The sequence below is a fragment of the Sphaerodactylus townsendi genome, linkage group LG15 (genome assembly GCF_021028975.2).
Source record: "Sphaerodactylus townsendi isolate TG3544 linkage group LG15, MPM_Stown_v2.3, whole genome shotgun sequence".
Lineage (NCBI taxonomy): Eukaryota > Metazoa > Chordata > Lepidosauria > Squamata > Sphaerodactylidae > Sphaerodactylus > Sphaerodactylus townsendi.
In genome coordinates, this window is record NC_059439.1 from 3,553,013 (window position 1) to 3,575,339 (window position 22,327).

The 22,327-nt window shown below is 47.0% G+C and overlaps 1 protein-coding gene and 1 non-coding gene across 2 annotated transcripts in view; both read left to right on the forward strand.

Annotated features, from left to right (window-relative positions):
• PTCD3 (pentatricopeptide repeat domain 3) overlaps positions 1–22,327 on the forward strand; it is a 33,797-nt gene that overhangs the window by 3,992 nt on the left and 7,478 nt on the right. Inside the window, exons 7-21 of the mRNA XM_048517255.1 lie at positions 891–1,014; positions 1,530–1,645; positions 3,040–3,113; positions 5,142–5,229; positions 5,321–5,381; positions 6,590–6,672; positions 8,270–8,414; positions 9,829–9,879; positions 10,985–11,074; positions 12,422–12,450; positions 14,522–14,628; positions 15,652–15,730; positions 15,829–15,919; positions 16,201–16,286; positions 17,222–17,370. Of these exons, the coding sequence (XP_048373212.1) occupies positions 891–1,014; positions 1,530–1,645; positions 3,040–3,113; positions 5,142–5,229; positions 5,321–5,381; positions 6,590–6,672; positions 8,270–8,414; positions 9,829–9,879; positions 10,985–11,074; positions 12,422–12,450; positions 14,522–14,628; positions 15,652–15,730; positions 15,829–15,919; positions 16,201–16,286; positions 17,222–17,370 (1,373 nt within the window). The remainder of the gene's footprint in view (positions 1–890; positions 1,015–1,529; positions 1,646–3,039; positions 3,114–5,141; positions 5,230–5,320; positions 5,382–6,589; positions 6,673–8,269; positions 8,415–9,828; positions 9,880–10,984; positions 11,075–12,421; positions 12,451–14,521; positions 14,629–15,651; positions 15,731–15,828; positions 15,920–16,200; positions 16,287–17,221; positions 17,371–22,327) is intronic.
• On the forward strand, positions 6,336–6,480 carry LOC125445378. Its single transcript, XR_007246298.1, has one exon. It is a non-coding gene; the product is annotated as a small nucleolar RNA SNORD94 (small nucleolar RNA).

A 22,327-nucleotide genomic window follows, 5' to 3' on the forward strand; every position in this document is an offset into this window, starting at 1 on the left:
ATTTCTCCTTACAAGAACTCAAGGCAGTTTACAACGCAATTAATAATAAAATACAGTAAAATACACAAAAGGCTGAAATGGAAACCACAAAATTAGAAAATGAGGGCTAACAAAACGAACAATTTGGATAGTGACATTCATAAACAATTTTTGGAACTCCAAAAGACTAAATTTAAAAAGTTCCGAAGAAGAAGAAGAGTTTGGATATATATCCCCTTTTCTCTCCTGTAGGAGACTCAAAGGGGCTTACAATTTCCTTGCCCTTCCCCCCTCACAACAAACACCCTGTGAGGTAGGTGGGGCTGAGAGAGCTCCGAGAAGCTGTGACTAGCCCAAAGTTACCCATCTGGAGTGTGTGGGAGTGTACAGGCTAATCTGAATTCCCCAGATAAGCCTCCACAGCTCAGGCGGCAGAGCTGGGAATCAAATCCGGTTCCTCCAGATTAGATACACGAGCTCTTAACCTCCTACGCCACTGCTGCTCTGTGAGAGACTATGAAGAAGGTACTGAGAGACTATGAAGAAGGTGGACTTTAGGAATAGCCATCACAAAGACAGCGTTAAAGATGTTAAAGATCTTTTGATACTACCCTAAATACTAGTTCTGAGTTGGATGAAAGCCGCTTATCTGGGCTAGTGAAGGACCATTGTCAATTCTGTCTCCCCAAGGCAGCCACAGTCACTCTCTATGCTTAGAAGAGAGGACAATTTCTCCCCCTCCCACCCTTTTTACTATTCGAACACATAGTATAAAACCTTCTAAAACCATTTAAAGATGTGTGTGTGTGTGTGTGTGTGTGTGTACATGTGTGCAGAATTTTTCAAAAGAACGTAGTTAGATTGCTTTGGAGAACCTGAAAATAATTGTCTTCTGTTCCTCCTATTTTTAGTGTCTGATGCCAGAGAACTTGGCGTTGCAACTTGAAGAAGTGTCTGAGGCTGCACTTAAGGAACGGATCCAGCTCAGAAAAGTGAACGCTGCTGTTGACACATATGATCAGCTTCAACAAGCAGGTATCCACATGACTGTTATAACACCATGGTCCCTCCAGTTAGTGATAACAACAGCGTTATAACACCATGGTCCCTCCAGTCAGTGATAACACCAGTGTAATAACACCATGGTCACTCCAGTCTGTGATAACACCAGTGTAATAACACCATGGTCCCTCCAGTCTGTGATAACACCATGGTCCCTCCAGTCAGTGATAACATCAGTGTAATAATACCATGGTCCCTCCAGTCAGTGATAACACCAGTGTAATAACACCATGGTCCCTCCAGTCTGTGATAACACCATGGTCCCTCCAGGTTGTGATAACACCAGTGTCAAGGAAACTTGCATAGGCTTCATTGTTCCAACATCACAGAATCTTATCATCTGGTACTAACCCAGATATTAATATCAGCTGTTAGAGATGGATTTCACATGTAGCCAAGTGTCATTGAGAGATGAAAATGTGCCTGGGAACCAGGTTTAAGGGTAGAATACATCCGAATCAATGTGTTATTGGTTTTGCTGTCTTCAGGAACTTCTGTATCTCTGGAGACATCAAACAGTCTCCTGGATCTCTTATGCTTTTATGGAGACAGGGAACCCGTTCAGGCAACCGATCCTGCAGGCAACAGGGAATTGGAACAACAGGTAAGAATGGAGAGGTAGGCATTGGTTCACTTGCATGACTTAAAATAAGACTTTCAAGCAGGTCAGGATATTTTAAAATTAGTATGATGTCTTGTATCATAATCAGCTCAGAAACAGAACGTTTGGTAGATTAGAGCAAAACTGTTTACCTTTTCAGAGCTGGCATGGCTATCTTCCCCTTGAAAACATGCTACAGGAAAAGCTCCATTAAACAGCTGGAAGTGTCCTCTTACCTGGTTTCTCCGGGGGCCAGTGCCTTCTGTTCTGGACCCAACCAAGCACACACTCTCTCTCTCTCTTTTCATACTGTCACTTTATTATTATTTATTTATTATATTTATATACCGCCCTCCCTGAAGGCTCTGTATCCTGTCACCCTATGGTTAGCTGCTCTTCTCAACTGAAAAGTCCCAATCCTTTGGCCTTTCCTGATAGGAAGACACTCCAACCCTCTTGTTTGGGTTGCTGTTCGCCTTCAGTGGAGTTGTGTCATTCACACACAGTTTGATCATGGCCCCTATTCTCTAAGCAGGGTCATAGAAAAACTTGGCCCTCCCCAGAAGGCACTGTCCTCCCCCTTTCCCTCCAGTTTTCATAGCTCTGCATCTGAACAGGTTGCTGTGTTTTGGGACACTGAATCTCCACTGAATCGGGAAATGGGAAAGACAAACCCCACATCTGCCTCTCCCACTTCAGTGGAGAAGACAGGGAGAAGGGGGGATCGAAGGCCAGGCACCTCATCCTGGTTCTACAAAGAAGCTTTCTGTGGCCCAGTTGAGCACTAACGAGGTGTCTGGGCTGGCCACCTTAGCCTCATCGCTGGGACTGGTGGGAGTCTGAGGAGCTCCCAGCCCTGCCATCCTTGAGGCCAGCTTTACAGTCACCTGAGGCCAGTGTGCAGAGTGGGGATGAGATGACCCCGATTGCTCAGAGAGTACCCGTGAGTGTACCAAGTGGGGATCAGGGCCCGTCTACCTCCAGAGGAATGGGTCAGGGTCCTTCCACGTGACTGGGAAACGCAAATCTCCTGGGACAAATTTGCCAGGAAGCCTTAATATGGCGCTACCGACATTTCCCTCTTTACCAACGCTGCCTTTTCCCAGGCTCTCCTATTGCTGCACTGCCGACCAATTGGGTGGGGATTCTCCCCTGGTCACATTGCAGATTTTACGGGCGCAATAGGCACAGCTAACACTATGGGGAGCTTTCCCACCCAGCTTGGAGGGAGTCTTTGGGAGCTCTTAAAAATCCACTTTGATTTTCTTTTATCCTGAAAAAATGGTGCCACCCATAATTTTAGTTACTTTGCTGTGTCGACCCCCTCCCCCAGTTCCAGATAAGTTACCAATAAATAACACCAGTCTGGAAGATTGATACTTGAAATCTTTTTGCAGGAGGAAGGTTTGGAAGTCAGAAAACAGAGAAGCAACATGTGGAAAACTTCTGATACCACTGGCATTAAGTGGAGGTATAGACGTTGTACTAATCTTTCCTTTCGATATATTTATATTAGGAGATCCTGAGCATTTCTTAAGTGATATTAGTGCCATTTCCAAACTGAACGGGAGGGGAGGAATAATCTTCAGATCGCAGGGTGACAAGCAGCCTAGCATAAACATGCCAGGTTGGAACCTAAGCATGCAAGTGCCCTTCTGCTGAAAGGAGGATGCTGAGCAGAAGGATTCCTTCCGTGAGATCACTTTTGGATCTGCGGTTGGATCTCAACATTCCGATCTGCCCATACAGCCAGATATTTTGCTGTACATTTGTACTAAATGAAAGAAGGGGAAAACTGACACAATGGATAGCCCTGAAGTGCACGTAAGCGTTCAGTTGATGACAGGAAGTGTAATACCGACCTGTTCTGAATGGGTGTTTATGGGATGGGGGGCAATGACAAAGAGTTGTGCATGAATACAGAAGGCAAAAGGTCCTGTTCATACGCTGATTCGCAAGGGGTCATGGGGGTCATCTGGTTCAACCCCTTGCCAACACGAGAATGACAGCTATAATATGCCCAACAAGTAGGAATCCAATTGGTACTTAAAAAACACCAACAATGAAGAATCCACCCCCTTATGAGGATGACTGTTCCCGTGTCCAGTTAACCTTCTATGTTGGGCAATCATAAACTTATTTGGTGAGTTGCTGAAGAAAAAGAAGAGTTTGGATTTATTCCCCGCCTTTATCTCTTGAAAGGAGACACGAAGCAGCTTACAAACTCCTTTCCCTTCCTTGCCCCACAGCAGACACCTTGGGAGGTGGGTGGGGCTGAGAGAATTCTGAAGAACTGTGACTAGCCCAAGGTGACCCCAGCAGGCTTCATGTGTAGGAGTGTGGAAACAAATCAGTTTACCAGATAAGAGTCCACTCATGTGGAGGAGTAGGGAATCAAATCTGGTTCTCCAGTTCAGAGTCCACCATTCTTAACCCCTGTAAGCACACCAGTTTAGAAACATTTAACATCTTTTTAAAATATCAGCAGTAAAAGTTCTGATATTGGTCAAACGTATTAGTTAGGACGGTAATGATGAGCCAGTTAAAAGGGCTTTAACTGAGTTTGTTTTATCAAAGGGAGATTTTTGGCTGATAACTCTAGAAAAGCAATTTCTATTAATAGAGCCAAGGTAAAAGATGAACAATTAGCATTAATACTTGTTAATACAGAAAAGGCATTCAACTGAGCAGAATGCAATTTTAAAAATAAATACATTGTCATGGGCCATCTCCTGAAGCGTGACGAGTCTTCAGGGGATGAGCAGAGCCAGAAGTGGCTGCGGAAGCCCTGCTCCAGCTGCAGAGACTCAAGCACCTAGTTCACCTGAGCCCACATGTCAGCAGAGGCAGAGGGAATTGTTGCATGTTAAATGAAGAACCGCACACCTAGCTCAGAGAAGGCACCTTCTGCTGCAGAGGAAAACAGAGTCTTCACAGGATGAAGCCTAACATTCTGGAAGAGCCAGTTCACAGAGAATACCGGCCTGGACGCAACCAAGCCACAACGCTTCCTCTGACGTGTGGATTCCGGATGCTGAACCCTGACTCTCAAACTGGATGCAGCTCCCTGCTCTAACCTGGGATCTCTCCCTGGCAGTTCAAGCCGGGACATACGTGAATTTTGGCAACTCTTTAGTTAATGTAGGTAGGTAGGTGGATCGATCGATCGATCGATCGATCAAGGGCCAAGACATGAAAAAGAATGAGTTTAAATGACGTTTCTATCTATCAGATCAAAGAATATGGGATTAGAGGTAGGTAAGATAAGGTGGGTGTTAAGTTTGGTAAAGAGGACAGGCTTGGGTAATGTATTTTGTGAAAATGATTTCGATCATAGGTGGCTTCTTATGATAAAAGTATTGGAAGTTTTTGGAACCTTCTCTAATATGCTGTGCTTGTGACAAGGAAACAAACCCATTTTTTTTTAGAATAATTTTAATGATGTGTACTTAAATAATGCTGTAGTAGTCCTTTCCCCATTCTTGATTCTTGTGCCTAGGGAGAACAGCAATGCCGAGAGGGTGTTCAACCTTATGCCAGAGAAAAATGATCATTCCTATTGCACTATGATCAGAGGAATGGTGAAGGTACGGCTGTAGTCTTCATTGAATGCCTTTATGGAGGCTTTTACCAGCAGAGTCTTATGACTGTCTCTCCCATTTTTGGGTGTATTTTCAGCACAGAGCATACTCCAAGGCCTTTGACATGTACACTGACTTGTTGAACAACAGGCTGAAAGGTGAGTCCTACTTTGGAGCAGCAGAGCCACTTGTCCTCATGCCGTGTACACCATGGACAGGGCTTCAAAATGAGCGTGGGAAATATCGCCTAGTGACACAGGACTTGGTGCTTTCCCCCCATACAGTTTATCCCCCCTCCCCATATATATGAAACCATTTATTCTACCCCCCCAAAAATGCACATCCCACTTATCCCCCCCCCCCCTTTCTCCTGTAGCTACTGCAAACCTGTGGACAGGTTGTCCAGATGAACTTGTCACAAAGGCCTGTTTGTCTTTTGCGCTCCCACAAGATATTTAAGGTTGAACTTTTAAAGAGAGCCTTTTGAAACCCCTCATCTCCTTTGGGGTCTGTTAGTCCTCGGAGGCAAAAGAGTCTCTTCCGGATGTTATTTAGAAGAGAAGAAGAGTTTGGATTTATATCCCCTCTTTCTCTCCTGCAGGAAACTCAAAGGGGCTTACAGTCTCCTTGCCCTTCCCCCCTCACAACCAACACCCTGTGAGGTAGGTGGGGCTGAGAGAGCTCTGAAGAACTGTGACTAGCCCAAGGTCACCCAGCTGGCGTGTGTGGGAGTGTACAGGCTAATCTGAATTCCCCAGATAAGCCTCCACAGCTCAGGCGGCAGAGCTGGGAATCAAACCTGGTTCCTCCAGCTCTTAACCTCCTATGCCACTGATGTTCCCATTTGTATGTTTTTTGTATGGTTTTTGTTGCTGCCTGTTTTAATTCATGTGGTATTTTTATTCTGTTGTCTGTCTTGGGTCCAGCCGCCTTAGAAAAAGGCAGGCTTATAAATGCTCTATGAATAATGTGTCTAGGACTGGTACATGGTGCCTGTGACAATGTGTGATTTGCAGTCATTATTGCTGTGTTGGCCGTGTTCTTGACAGAAACTTGTTCCATGTGCCAATGGGTGGTGGTGATTTTTGACTTCCTTATGTTGATTTTTGTTTGTGGCAGTGATGATTGGCGCAGGGGTACAGACCTCAGCTAGATCATGGGAGCTGAGTGTAAGCTATGTGTGTTCCAGCACTGCTGGCGTGTTGCTGGCTTCCTGGAAAGTAGCTTACATGAGAACTTTGCCTTTTGCTGAGCCACCTTAGACAGACTTGCAAATGTAGACTTATTTATTGATTGATTTATGTTGGATTTATATCCTGCCCTACCCCTGATAGGGAGTGTAACTGCCTTTCCATTTTTTCCCCAGGTGACGTGTATACATTTAATGCATTAATTTCATCAGCTGCAGAAGTAAAAGATAAATATGTCGAACGATGGAACCTTGTTGAAGTAAGTATGTGTAGCAGATATGTTTGCAAGCGTTTTGATCCTTTTACACTTTTAGGGAGCTCAGGGTGATGTACAAACTTTTCCTTTTCCCACTTCATCCTCACAACAATCCTGTGAGGTAGGCTAAGCTGAGAGAATGTGGCTCGAGGCCATGCAACAAGCACCATGAAGGGATGGGCACTGAACTCATATCCTAGATTCTAAGCATGTGCTGTGGCTGAAAAATATAAAATACATGTGGTTTTTATTATGTGCAAAAAAGTGTTAAATCAGGCAGCAGAATCTGAGTCCGTTGAGAATCTGAAACCTTTAAGATTGCAGCATTGCTTTGACCTTAACTTCAATGTACCCATTACTTACAAAATGCCATAAATATATCTGACCTCAACTTGATGTATAATAGGGAGAAAGAAATCCCAATAACAATGTTACGAAGGCTGGATTAAGTCTTTAAGACAGAAATTAGCACATTCAAAAGTCGTGTTAAAAAGAACATTTGAATACTAAAGTTCTGTAACATGTAAAATTAGCAGGCGCCTCACTGAATCAAACTAAGCTGCAGCAGGTCAGAAAAAGAGGTGAATGTCACGTGGGATGAAATGCTAAATGAACTGAATGTATCTCTAACATGATTCTGCTTCCTTCCAAACGCCTGGCATTTAACAAAATTACACAGGAGTAATCAAAATGAGCCCCACGCTGCATTGTGGGTCCTCTTGTGTTGTTTTGAGAAAAAGCAATTGATCTGGGATTGGGAGTCAGCACCCACTGGAACAGTGTGCCTAGGAGATATTTGCCACCAGCAAATGCTTTCTTAAACCTTTTGGATGGAAGGAAGGCTTCCTGAAGAGGAGGGTTCTTTGTAGTCTCTTTCAAGACGGAGGAGACTCTCCTGCGGAAGAATGTACCACTTCTGGGACCCAAACAGCCAGTTCGTTATTACTGACCCTGATGGGCAAGGATTGAACATTAATTGAACATTAGGAGCAGCAGTGGCGTAGGAGGTTAAGAGCTCGTATATCTAATCTGTAGGAACCGGGTTTGATTCCCCGCTCTGCCGCCTGAGCTGTGGAGGCTTATCTGGGGAATTCAGATTAGCCTGTGCACTCCCACACACGCCAGCTGGGTGACCTTGGGCTAGTCACAGCTTCTCGGAGCTCTCTCAGCCCCACCTACCTCACAGGGTGTTTGTTGTGAGGGGGGAAGGGCAAGGAGATTGTCAGCCCCTTTGAGTCTCCTGCAGGAGAGAAAGGGGGGATATAAATCCAAACTCCTCCTCCTCCTCCTCTTCTTCTTCTTCTAATCTGGTAGCTAACGATTTTGGGCTAGTGCAAACGTTTAGTGTTTGAACTTGGACTGAAGTTCTGCAGCTTTAAAGACGTACATTTGACTATGAAACATATTGGCCTCAATGTGGCATCTTTATGTAGTTCATCTGGATAACTATTTAGATCAGGGATGTTTCAGTCCTCTGCTGTTGGGAACAGGGTGTCAGCTGAGAACTTGGGCTGTTGTAGGGGGAGACCCCGACGTCTCTGTGGTGTTGTCCTGGTGCCGGTCCTTTCTAATCTCGCTTCTTGGGCCCATCTTTCAACAGGACTTGCTGAGACAGATGGCTCAACAGAATGTACAGCCGAACCTGCTAACCTTTAATTCTGTGATGAAGGTGCTGGCCCAGTGTGGCTCTTTGGGCAGGAGCCTGGCCCTGCAGACCTTGAGTGAGATGAGGGCACTCAATATAGGTAAAAAGTTATTTGCTGTCTCAAGATTATTGGAGTTTCCAGAGCATTCCAGTGGGAGATTTTGACTGATGCCATTGATGTGGCTAGAAAAAAAGTCTGCAATCAACTTTATTGATACAGCTGCGTAGATATTAAGTCCCTGTTTCACAGTGGATGAGCACGGCACATTCTCCCCTGAGCTGGAAGACATCCTGTGGGTGATTCCCATTGTCCCATCCTGGTCCTCTTCCTGTTGTGTGGAACTGCCCCCAGGACCTCAGTCGGTTCCCTGTCTCCATGGGGACAGTATGTGGACTACCTGCTCTCTGAATTGTGCATGCTACCATGATTCCAGCTGGTTCCTAGCCGTTGAAGAGCTTCTCTGCTCTCTCCCTCCTTCCTCGCTCAGAGACTGCCTTATTATGCAGCGGCATCCGAATCCTTTCACCAGAGAGCAACAGTGACCACTGCTTGGAAGTCAGGGCAGACCAGGGAACCACAGGCACGCCAACTACAGCTGTCCTGTTGGTATATCCCACAGTGATGGCAGCAGTCCCCACCAAGGCAGCTAAGTCTGCTACAACTTCTTCACGCCAAAAAGGCGCCCGTCGCCAGCTGCCCCCCATCACGGGGGTTCGGCTTGGCAGCAGAGATCCCAGGCGGCTCACAACTGACGCAGCCGGCCTCTTCGTGCCATACATTAGGTGCTGATAGGGCCTCAAATCTGTCTCCTGAATCTCTTTTTCTCCATTTTATCCTCACAACAACCCTGTAAAGTTGGTGAGGCTGAGAGGGCTCAAAGTCACCCAGTAAGTTTCATAACGGAATGGAATTGGAGCCTGTCCTAGTCTGAGGCTTCTAACTCATAGCAGTTCTGACCCCCTTTGTAGCTTGGAGCCTTTCGGTGGAGCTGATTTTCTTCCATCTTAACCACTCCTTCTCCAAGTCTCTTTTATCTTCAGAGAACTGGGTTTCTCCACACGCACGCACGCACAGGCTGCCTAAGCACTCTTCTAATTAGCTTAGCTCTGCCTGTGGAGCAAGTGGGGCCATCCTTCTCAAAATATTCATCTTGTATTTACTTGGGGGGAGGGGGGAATCGTTTGTTGATGTATGATAACAGCCCTCCCCGCCCTCCAAATTAAAACAGGAAGGATTCTGCCCAGTAAGAACAACTGCTCCATTTTCTGCATATCCGGTGGAAAACTGAATGTTTTTTTATTGTTTGTATATTGTTGTGTATTTAAAAGTTTCTGTCAATAACTGAGAATCTGGGTTCTGTCTTAGTCTTGCCTTGGGCAAATTAAGAAATGGCTCAAACAGCCAATACATTTGCCAAAGCACTTCAAAATTAAATACTTCTCTGTTAACCAGTATTGTGAATATTATGTTTTCTGTCCCCAGGATTCAATTTATGTACCTTTATTTATTTCAGAACCTAGCTTGGCAACATATGACTACCTCCTCAGTGTATTTTATAAGTCTGGTAAGTAGTCTCTGGAACCATACCTGGTTAACTTGTTTCTGTGCTGTCCTGTGCTCTTATTGGAATCCCAGCTCCCTAGTCACAGCCTTAGAAACGGTTTCGACTTTTGGACTGAATGCTTGGATCTCTCCCTTGACTTTTCCCAGTCTTGCGCCCTTGTTTAGAAGCTCTGGGGTAGTTTAGTGTAACTGAAGAGGCATTTGAGCCCATTCACAGTGCTGGAGAGGTCAAAAGAGAAACCCAGCGCTGTGCAGTGGTCAGCTTTTACACTTAAAATCTCGTAAGGGTTTTTGTTATCTTTCTGTCTTGCTGGACATGGCGTCCTGCATTTATTTCAGTTCAGTCTGCTTTTCTGTTTGGGAGAGTCCGGTGGGGCACCTGCCGCAACCTTGCCCCCTCATAGCTGCTGGGCCCGTGGGCCTTTCTCACGTACCTGTCTGGGGGGAGCTGCTACTTGTCAAGTATCAGTCTTTCCACTTGTTAGGTAAAATGATAGTTACTTTAGTCAGTGAACTAAGATCTCTGCAGGAAGTTTCCCTTTCGGTGAAAGAGAGATTCGGGGAGGATTATTCCTCCCGTCAGCTACACAATCACAACCACCCATGCAAGTGATGCAGCACAGAGTTATCCTGATTTCTGTGCTGCCTGAACATCAAGGTGAACAAGAGATAATATGTACCAACCAGGCTGAAACAGCTGTTCCAAAAGCAAATACCTCCCGTTGGAATGAAGTAATTTTATTTCGAAGTAACAATAACAATATATGCACAAACGTACAATTAGTAAATATACAAAACAAGCAATAAAGCAAGGCTGGTTGGAATCTAGATAAGTGCCGACCTCGTTAAAAAACTTCAAGGCTGCTGAGTAGAATAGAGATCAAGACTCTCAATGTAATAACAATAGTAATCAGTCAGACTGCGCTTTGCCAGTTTTTTCCTGCTTCTCGCAATCGTTCAATAATCAATCTGATTATTCTTGAACAAACTAAACAAGGATCCCATTTGTACTGAAAATGCTAGCTAGCTGTATGTAAATGTGGCCTACTGTTGAGATGCAGCAGTCCGTGCTACAAACCAACATTGGTGCGTGTCTTATTTTATAGCCATATCTGCACGCGGCCCAACAGAGATTATCTATGAAGTAGTAGATGAAATTGAAGGAAAGAACTTTTACCCTCAGGACCCAGCTGATAGTAAGTATCTTGCATTGATCTTGTGGTGTTTTGGAATAACATATGACCAGTAAAATTAAAGTTTGAGTCCAAGGGCACCTTTAAGTCCAACAAAGCTTTATTCTTGGTATAAGCTTTTGTGTTTTTGTGCCCTTCTTCTGATACCCTGAAACAGAAATTATCAGCCATAATGGATAGGAAGAGGGGACTACCTGGAAGGTCAATATGCAGATAGGGTCAATATGCATAGAAACTGAGTATTACCGGTAAGTTAGATTGGATTAACACAGATGGTGAAACCTGTGTATGGCAACAAACTAGCATACAGCACAGTAAAAGTTGCTGGAACTGAATGAAGTTAGCAGAAGTTAGTGAGATAAGAATCCGATATCTCTATTGAGTCCTGGTGTTTCCATTGCTCTGAATGTTGTAATAAGTTGTAACTCAGCAACCTCCCATTCTAGTCTATTTCTCAGAATTGTTTTGCAATCAAACAGCCACTTTGAGGTCCTGCACTGAATATCCTTGATTGCAATAAATACATACATATATAATTCAGAAATAGACTCAAGAAGCAGGCAGGGACTTGTGGATCCCTGGTTTCTGTGTTTCATACAAACTGCTTTATCAGTTACTCTCCCTTCCCAGGAGACCTTTGACACTTTTGATTTAAGAATCCCTCAAGATTTGAAAGTGGTACAAAATTAATTTTTAAAAAATGTGTGATAGTATGACCTTAGAAAGAAATGCTTTTTGTCTTGAGAGATTTTCGCTTTTGGGAACTTTTCAACTGTTATTACTATTTGAGATTTTCAGATATTTGCTTCTCTTACTTCCATAACTCATTTATGTCTGGCAGTTTGAGAAATGTATTGGGGCTCTGAGAGCCAGCATGGTGTAGTGGTTAAGAGCAGGTGGATTCTAATCTGGAGAACCAGGTTTGATTCCCCACTCCTCCACCTGAGTGGTAGATCCTTATCTGGTGAACCAGATGTGTTTTCGCACTCCTACATTCCTGCTGGGTGACCTTGGGTGTGTCACAGTTCTCTCTGAACTCTCTCAGCTTCGCCTACCTCACAAGGTGTCTGTTGTGGGGAGGGGAAGGGGAAGGAGTTTGTAAGGCCCTTTGAGTCTCCTTACAAGAGAGGAAGATGGGGGTATAAATCCCAATTTCTCTTCTTCTGTCCCAATTTACAGTAGCTGGCATCGAACTCTGCCTGACCAAGCTACTAAATTACTTTTCAGAACTAGTTTTTGATCCAACCTTCCATTTTATTTCAGAATTAATAACACCTGACAAATTTATATCTCCTTTGTTGCCGGCAGGAGTAGAAAGGTTGATAGTAATTTTTGTTTCTTCCTTTTCAGCCAGTTTTTTCTCAAATGCCATGAGAATTGTAAGTGCATTCTGTTTGATTTTTAAACATAATTCTGAATTTGTATTTCTGGCTACCTGTAAGCCTGGAACCTCAGTGGCTTCGGGGATGGTGGCATTGTCGAGGATGGCAGGGGGATGTGGCGGCTGCTCTGGATGGACACGCCCACGCTACCCTCCGAACTCCAGAGCAGCGCTGGAAGGAGAGTGGAGGGGACGCGAAAAGCAGCGCCCTCACGCACGGAGCTGCCTCCAGTTTGGCCCCTCCACTCACTTTTCCTTCCAGCGCTGCTCTGGAGGGACACGCCCACGCTACCCTCGAACCTCCAGGCCACGCACAGCCATAGTATAAGGCTGAAAGAGCCGCATGCGGCTCCGGAGCTGCGGGTTGCAGACCCCTGGTCTAGCCCCTGTTGGATCCAGAGGCTCGAATCCAAGCTTGGCTGTGAACATTGGTACCAGTCCTAGTCTGGTCACTTCTCTGGTATGTCGTCACCTTGTGCTTCAGAGTGGGGAGATTACTATGGTTGTCTACCCAACCATGCTGCAGCGATTGCGGAACCAATGTGCCGGGACATATGTCACGAGCCATTCCCGTGCGATGAGCGCTCTGAATTGAGCCTGAAGACTCCGTGAGGACAGAACTGGTTCCTTGCAAGGAGATGCAAGCAATAGAGCCAGCGTCAAATCCACCTCTGCCAGCTAAGGCAGAGCCAGCAACAGAGCTGAGTCCTTCCCTGCCAGCTGAGGCTGTTCCAGATGCAATACAACTGGAAGAGTCCTCAGCAGCCCCACATAAGCTAAGTGATGAACCAGCTGCACAAGACAAAGCAGAAACAGCTGCTCAGCAGTAAAAGGAGAAGGGCCTGGTTTGCAGCTTGTCACGGCAAAAGGCTCTGGGAGCCAGAGGCAGCAACATCAGAGAAGCGCTGAAGCTTTGCAGGATTTTGGCCTCATTAGTAAGGACATCCTATATCAGTGATGGCGAACCTTTTCGAGACCGAGTGCCCAAATTGCAACCCAAAACCCACTTATTTATCGCAAAGTGCCAACCCGGCAATTTAACCTGAATACTGAGGTTTTAGTTTAGAAAAAAATGGGTGGTTCCAAGGTGTGTAGTTATTCAGGAGTAAGTGTGGTAGTAGTCGGTGGCTTTGCTTTGAAGCAACTGTACAACTTTTCCAACGGGTGAATCACGACCCTCGGAGGGTTTACTCAAAAGCAAGCCCCATTGCCAGCATCCGAGCTTATTCCCAGGTAAAGGATCGTGCTTTAGTTCTTCGCATGAAAATCAGTGGGGTTTAACAGCGCTTAACAGGGTTACCTACACTGCTTCCACAAAACTAGGTCTTAGGTTTAATGCTAATAATCGAGCCCAGCAGCCCAGGTTAGCCTAGATCCGTGGTGGCGAACCTTTGGCACTCCAGATGTTATGGACTACAATTCCCATCAGCCCCTTCCAGCATGGCCAATTGGCCATGCTGGAAGGGGCTGATGGGAATTGTAGTCCATAACATCTGGAGTGCCAAAGGTTCGCCACCACTGACCTAGATCATGTGTGGGGGGGCACTCTGTTTGTCCGTGCCCACAGAGGGCTCTGAGTGCCACCTCTGGCACCCGTGCCATAGTTCGCCACCACTGTCCTATATAAACCTTGTCTTGACTTGGCTCTGCCTGGGTGCAGTGAGTGGTTTCAATGGAAAGCTCCACATACCAGGTTCCCTGCTCCATACCTTGTTCCTCTGTGCCTGGCCTGCCTGCCTGCTTGAACTCCTGGTCTTGCTTGACTCTGAACAGCCTGACTGTGCCTCTCCAAGTTAATAGGTCAGGAGGAATGTCTCCTTCCACACTAGCCAGTCTGCTAGTTCAGATCTGCTGTCAGGCCCTGCTTTCTGTGTCCCCGCTTTCAGTGGTGAGTCATTTTCAGATGTGGGTCATTTTCTGGAACACTCTTCCCCTTGAGGCTCTCGCAGCACCTATTTTCCTTTACCAGGCAAAAAAACACAACAACATATTTTGAGGCAGGCTTTTTAAACTAGGGATTTTATGTTATCAGTTTGTTAATGCTCTGCTACGGTATGTCTTCATTGCAGTGTTTGGATATAAAGGATGTTCAGCTTGCTTATAAGTTACACAGAGTGGTGGAGACAGGAGAAAACTGGAAAATGATGGGAGACATGTTCCAGCAGACCTCTTATTGGTAATTGACGTTTGGTGCTTCATGTCGTTTATAATGCTGCTTGCAAAGGGGTGCTGGATCAGAATAAAGCAAAAATCTAATGGTACCTTAAAAACGAACAATGTTGATTTCAGTCTGAGATGCCTTGACTCCCTCCTCCTTCAAGCTGACCCATAAAAATTCCCCGCCGGCATTTCCCGTCACATCTCTATCTGACCTTGATCTGAGTTTGCAAATGCCTTAGCAGACCAGGTGCTCGGGAGCAACAGCTGCAGAAGGCCATTGCTTTCCCATCCTGCACATGAGCTCCCAAAGGCACCTGGTGGGCCACGGCGAGTAGCAGAGTGCTGGACTAGATGGACTCTGGTCAGATCCATCAAGGCTCTTTCTTATGTTCTTATGACAAAGGGAGCAGGGAGCCACAAAGATTATACTGAAATAGATATTGTCAGTCTTTGAGGCACCACTCAATTTTCGTTCTATTTAGAGTTCTGCTACCAATCTGGTTAACAGAGACAGGAACTTGCTACTGATTTGGAAGCCAAAGTACTGTTGGTTTGGAGGTTCATATCAGGGAACTTGAGTTTGCAACGAGAGGCTTTTGAAATGGCTGGAAGAGTTTAGGGAAATCCTTGTCTCTGTGGATCCCTGCTAATCTCCAAAAATTGATGGCCCTAGTTTGAATCCCTTCCTTCACAGAATAAAACCCCTAAGAGGAAAGGGAAGCTGTTGTGTGTGTTCCCCCTTTTGTGCCTCATAAATTAAGAGATTCCCTACCAGTGGCATTCCTCTTGAGCCCCAGTTTCTAAAAATCAGCACAATGCTTCTTAGTTTCAGCAAGCCTTTAAGGTTCAGCTTTTCATGCGTTTTGCTTATCTGAGTGTTCTGGGGTTTTCTTCTGTATTGTGCTTTTTAAAACAATTTCTATGAATAATTTTTTTAAAATCTAACTAAGGATTACGCCAGGATAGAAATGTAATTAAACTGGTAACTAAACTTTTTCTGTCTGTTTTTAGTAATTTGGTCTTTTTTGCTATGCTACAGTGGAAGGTTTTTTGGTTTGTTGTGCATGATGGAACATCTTGATGTTGCTCTGAAATGGTACAAAGAGCTGGTTCCTTCAGTAAGTATAACTTAATATCTGTGCTTGTGTGTACTTCTATTTTTTTTAACCCTTCAAGTTCAGATCTGTGCAAGTTTAGCTCTTATGTGTTTCATTAGATGTTTTACCCAAACTCTGAAGGAATGCTGGATCTTCTTCGAGCACTGGATGCAGGCAGCCGTTTGGATATGATTCCCCAAATTTGGAAAGGTTAATACTGCTTCTTGCTCTTTTATTTTTGTTGTGATTTTCCATAACACGGCGAGAAAATGTTAGATTTCACAGAATGGAGGATCAGAAAATGTGCATTCTCACAGTGTGTTTCACCAATGAAAGTGTTATTTCATTGGCGCTTCCCAATGAAAGCAGTGGCGGCGGCAGCAGTGGCGTAGGAGGTTAAGAGCTCGTGTATTTAATCTGGAGGAACCGGGTTGTAGTAAAGTAACTGAGTTTCACAGGTTTGATTTCTGATTGTCTCTTTTCTTGCGCAGATATCAAGCAGCTTGGACATGGTTACAGGCCTGTTGTTGTGGAGGAGGTTCTGAATCTTATGGCGAGAGAGAGGCAGTCTCCAGAGGTGAGGGAGGATGAGTCTGTCTTTGATGTGGGATGATTCCATCTCCTAGAGGTTCTCCATAGAGGTTCTCTCTTTGTCTAAGAGGAGCCTCCTCCAGACTGTCAATTGGAACACTTTTCAGAGGTTATTGCAGAAAGTAGTTTCTACCTTGGATTATCAAGCTGAATGATCTGATACAGCCCCTTCAAGGGGTTTAAAAATTCCAGCCAAACCAGTGGTGGAATACCTCTTCCCAGTGATTTCTGACCAAATCCAGATGACAATATGTCCACAGGAACCATAGCCAAAAAGTTTAAATCTGACCAATAAACAATATGGAAGATTTTAAACTCCACCTGTAGTCGCATTACATGCAGGAGCAATTTTATCTAAAGACATTGAAAATGCTCTCAAAGACCAATTTGATAAGAAGATTGAGACTAAAAAGGGCATAGGAAGCTACACCCTTTGTAATTAGGGCTTCAGCAGTAATCGTTGACTTTACTAGAGCCATTGTTATTGGGACTGATAATATGCTGCAAGACTGAGAGAGACCCACTAACTTACAAAAGATCTCTACTTAAAATAAAACAAGCAGCACAATTTGTTTCTAGGGATCGAAGGATGTGATTCAGTTTAATGCCAGATTATATACTGGAAACATCTTAGTGTGCAGAAACCTGTGGTTGAAAAATTGGGAAGTTGACCTGGTTAAAAGTCAAATCCGGGATTGTATTTTAATGTTATTGTCATTTTAAATTTGAATGCTTAATTTGTATCGTACTTTTAAATATTGCAAGGCATCCTGAGCCACCTTGGCCGGGGAAGGGTGGCGTTTAAATAATCGTTTTAAATTATTGTCATCATTTTAATCATCGTCATCTTTAACTCTTCTCTACAATATGAGACGTTCTGCTGTTGGTGACCCGTTTTTAGATTCGTCATATCTTTTTTAGACTCAAGTGGCTTTTGCCGACTGTGCCGCAGATATAAGATCTGTCTATGAAGGACAGGAGGGAAGCCGCAACCCACTCGAATGGACTGCCGCCGCTCTGGGAAACTCCGCCCTCCTGTTCGCCAGAGCTGGGAGAACACCAGAAGCCTGGTAAGGAAGGTAGGAAGAGGTTCCATCTCCAGGCACTTGGCCTTGGTGGTTCTCTTCCCTTCACCAGAGCCTTCTTCTCTCCCCCACCCTATTTCCTTCTCCATCAGGAGATGGACGCTCTCCTGAAGGGCCGTGGGCTGGGGAGGCCTCAGAGTTCACTTTCCCAGAGACAGACACAAGGCTGTGCCACACAAAACAGAACACACAAACAGAAATCACAAGAGGTCTCCCTTGTGCCAGAGGCTCAGGAGCTGTACAGACTTGGCATATTGTACCATGGGAGTATGGTTGCCTTCTCTGGGTTGGGAAATAACTGGAGAGTTGGGAAGTGGAGCCTGAGGAGGGCGAGACTTGGGGAGGAGAGGGACCTCAGTGGTTGTGTAATGCTATGGAGTCCAAAGCAGTCATTTTCTTCAGGGTAGCTGATCTCTGTCGCCTGGAGATCAGTTGTAATAATGGGAGATCTTCCACCTAGAGCAGAAGTGGCCAACCTATGGTGCACCAGATGTTCATGGACTACAATTATCACAGTTGTAATAATTATAGATCTTCCACCTAGAGCAGAAGTGGCCAACCTATGGTGCGCCAGATGTTCACAAACTATAATTCCCATCAGCCCCTGCCAGCATGGCCAATTGGCCATGCTGGCAGGGGCTAATGGGAATTGTAGTCCATGAACATCTGGAGCACCATAGGTTGACCACCCCAACCTAGAGAATGGCAACCGTACATGAGGGAAATGCCATTGCCAGGGCTTAATGGCTGAGATTCTCCCTCAGTAGGAGATGGGTTCTGCAGCTGCACAGATATTGACGCACCCACAGAGCTGGCACCACGTGATTGTTCCATCTGCTCAGAAGGTGGGTGGCCTTTGGTAGACTTCTTCGTGGCACCCTGGTTCAGCCCTTCACCTGGTTGCCTGCTCTAGTAAGATGCTTCATTTCAGTAAGCCGAAGGATTGAGGGCAGCCTCCTGCCTGCAAAGGGACGGGGGAATTTTATAGCATAGATTCCTTCATGATGGAGGGGTTGAGCAGCATTCTTTCTGCCTGCCGCTTTTTTATCAGAAAGGCTTGCCTTGTTTTTCTGGATGATAGGAAGAGGTTGGAAGAGTGACCAGGGATGTTGTGTTCTGTCTGTCAATCACAAAACCATGCTGTGGTTCTTTTCCTTCTGCCCGTTCCAGACATTGGATTTCAGTCTGGTCTTGGATGTGAGGACCCTCTGCTCAGTGGAGGAGTCAGTAAAGGGGAGCACTTTTCCTATGAGGACCAAAAATGTCCTCCCGCTTCTCCAGGCAATAGGAATTTACTGTAAGAAGTTACTTGTTCTCCCTGGAGTTGGAGGACACCTTGTGGGTGGTTCCCTTTGTCCCATCGAGGAGGCAGGAAATAGATCTTTTCCTCTTCCTGTTGGGAGTCCCCTGTAGTAATGCACTGCTGACCCAGCAGCACTGTGGTAGAACGTTGGAACACCAACGGGACCTAATGGGCCTTCCTGAGTTTCGCTTACAGCACTCCCCCACTCCTCATCCCCCCCCCTAAGTGAGTCATGCGGGTCATGAACTGTCTGGCTCAGTCACCGGGCGTCCCAGACAAAGGGACAAATGATGATCTGCCCCCAGGTGAGGATTAGGCTCCAGCGCTGATGCTCCTCTCCTCAGACGTAGCAGCCAGGGTGTGAGACTCATGCATCACATGATGATCTCCAGGGTCTCCCGGGTCTCCCCGGCTCATCTCCCCTACCCACCTCGCTTTACACCGCCCACCAAAGGAAAACCCTAATGTGCTAAAAGGTCGAGACCAGCACAGGGGAGAGTTGTCAGGATCACTGCAAATCCCAGCTACTCCTGTTGCTGGGGCGGCCTCCTCCGCCAGATGAAGCACCTCCTCCGCGTCTCGCCTATTCCTTAGCGGCTTGACTCCTCGCGGGGGTTGACGCTACAAGCTGGTGCCGAAACCCGGGAGTCCTCAAACCTCCACCCCCCTGCTCACTGTCAGCCTGGGAAAGGGCAGCGATACCGAAGTCCGGCTGGATCAGTGGCATCCAGGGGAACTTCACCGTTTTACCGGTGTCGCCTGTCCCTCTGGATCGGCGCATCCAGAACTCTGATGCACGCGTCCTAGGGACACTCTCTCTGCGTCCGGCCGGAACACGCACCCGGTGAGTATAGGAGCTTTTGCACAAAGCAGGGCTTATGACAAGCACGTTGGCGACCTGAAAGCTGTTAAGCCGAAATGCGGCAGGAGTCCCCGTAGTTATAAGGGAGCTCGCGCCAGAATTGGTTGAGAGAGATTGAAGAGCTCAATGTCCATGGTACCCAAAGGGGGGGGACATTGAATCTTAAGGACTGGGGAAAAAACATCGGGCGCACTTTCTTCGCACCAGAGCCTCCAGCTAGCGCCCGATGTCACTGCTACTGGCGATGGAGACAATGTTATGTCGCCATCAGCCTGCCGCAGACCTATGGCTCCCTTGCCGTAGGCCGCCCTCTCCTTTCGATCTTTCCACCTTCAATTTCAACCCCGGAATTTCTCTCCTATCCGCTTAAATTGGACGCCTGTCCTCCTTCTGCCCCCCCTTTGCTCCTCCAGCCCATTTCTGCAAATTCTCTCCCCGAGCTCAGCCGCCCCCTCCCCTGCTCCGCCTTCATTTTCTCCGAAGCCACTGCACCTCCGGTCAAGCTTGCCCCACTTGCGTAATGGCGGCGGGAGCCTTCAAAACTCATGGCAGAGCGTGTAGCCCACGATCTGCCAAAGAGAACCCTGACGGAAGGCGACGATGCCGATATTCTGCGGCATTGTGCCCCCGCTACCCATTTCACAGAATGCGTAGGGAGGAGGATGGCATTGTTCGGGCGGGTTGTCGAAAACAGCCCTTTAAGCTATATAACACATCCTCACTGAGTCTCGGCAGAAGCGATGGCGCGTAGACGTAGGAATCACTTCAGCTTCATTGAGAGGGGCATGCTGGAGGCAATCGCATGGAGGAATCACTTAATGGTTCCTGGACGACTGGAAGCACCACCGCTTCCGCATGCTCCTGGAGCCCCTGCACAATTTGGTGATCTGGGAGAGCGAAGTTCGGCCAGCAATGCTTTTTAGCAGGGCAGCGGCTTCTGGCGGGCGCCTACACTAATCACCAGCAGCTTTATGGTCATCGCGAGAAGCTTTTCGCTAGCCCCAATGCACAGAGTTAAGCCTCTGCCGGGTGGCCACCCGCACTTCACGGTTACGCCTCTTGAATGCGCCTACAAGAAGCGTTTTTGAAAGTCCCTGGCAATACCCGGATACACAGCCAACCCAAAGTTTTTCTAGCACCCGGCAGAAGCCTCCCAAGAGCTCCCTATGCAGAGTTTGTGAACAGGCTCCAGGGAGGCTCCTCCAAGAGGCAGGTTGACAACGAGGAGGCTCCAGGCGGGCCGAACTCGCTGGAGCGCCTTTGCCAAGGAGAACGCCCATCCGGCTGAGTGCATGCAGAAGCGATCACAGGCCTAGGGAAGGAACCTCGAGGCTGAGCTGGCCAACATGCTCAAAGCTTGCCAGGATATCGGATGTCTTTTCGGCCCATCAAGCCAGCCTTCTAGCCGCCCGCCCTCTCGGCGCTGCCATGAGACAGTCCCCCCGAGGCGAAAGGTGTCTCACCATTCGCGGCAAGCGAGGACATTTCCGGAGGAATTGTAGGCTGCCCGGCGGGGGGGCCTACAACTCGACGGAGGAGGGTCTCTCCCCAGAGAGGCGAAGACCCCAGGAAAGTCTAAGACCAGGCGCCTCCTAATGCCCGGGCTGGGGAGGCTCCGCGCCCGGGCATCTCCCCAGCCCGGAACCAAGATCCGCGACCTCAAACCAACCCTTCCCCCGGAGCCTCCCCCCAGCATGAGATCTTCGGCTGTACCCCAGCTCAGTATAAGTGATCCCATCCCCATCGGAGACCATTGGAGGGCTGGTCTTGCCAGCTTGCTCCCCCCCCCTCGTCTATACTCTCCTGCTCTGCCTAACCCCTTCTACTTCCAAAGTCACCATGCCTCCACCAGTGCCTCCAGAATGGCACGCATTTCAAAAATCTCTGCAGAGTCCACAGTCACTGAATTGCAACAGAGAAAGAAATGCTGGACGGAAGAAGGGACTGCCGTTTTGAACCTCCTCCTCCTAGAATGTCACCCCATAGCCAATCCTACAGGACAATGAGGCATGGAAGAGGGGAAGATGCTTCGCACAATGGCCTTAAGCCAAAAAAAAGTCCCTCGCCGTGGAATGAAGAAGCCCCTGGCCTCTCTCTCAGCTGTGGAAGGTTCAAACCAAGGATCTCATAGCCTCACTGAGCCTGTGCAAAGCTCCTAAGCTCAAAGCTCCCAGTGCGGCAGCAAAATCGCTCAGTACCTCAGAGAGAGCAAGATCTCTCCAAATCAGAGTCGCCAATCCTCCTCGTTACTTTTATATGTGCTCTGTATGCCTATGTATGTTCTGTAATGTCTCTGTCCCCTGCTTCAAAGAGACCCCTAAAGTTTTCCCCTCACTTAAGAGTGGGATTTTTTCCATTAGCTTCTAAGCTATGCTCTTGTGCTTCAAATTAAAGTTTTTCTCCCTTCTGATTATGGCCAATGTGCCAATGCCTTGAAAGGCTCTCGCCCATTAAGCAGCATCCGGGCCTTTTAAACGGGACACAGCAGCTCGTCGCAGTGCTCCCTAGGATACCGACATGGGACCTGCTTCAAGCCGCCTCCCATCTTAGTTTAAACTCCTTCAAAACTGCTTCTTCAAACCTCTCCTTGGAGAACCTTTTCCGAGGTGTAGGAGGCGAGCCTCGCTGCTAAACCGGCCAAAGTCTCACTTACAGGAGGGGAAGGAGTAGAGGCTGACTTCCCAAACCCTTCCCCGCCTTCTTTTCTGCTGCACACCCTCCTTCTACTCTCATGGGCTGGCCTTTACCCCACCTCTAGATCTAGGGGATCTGACAAA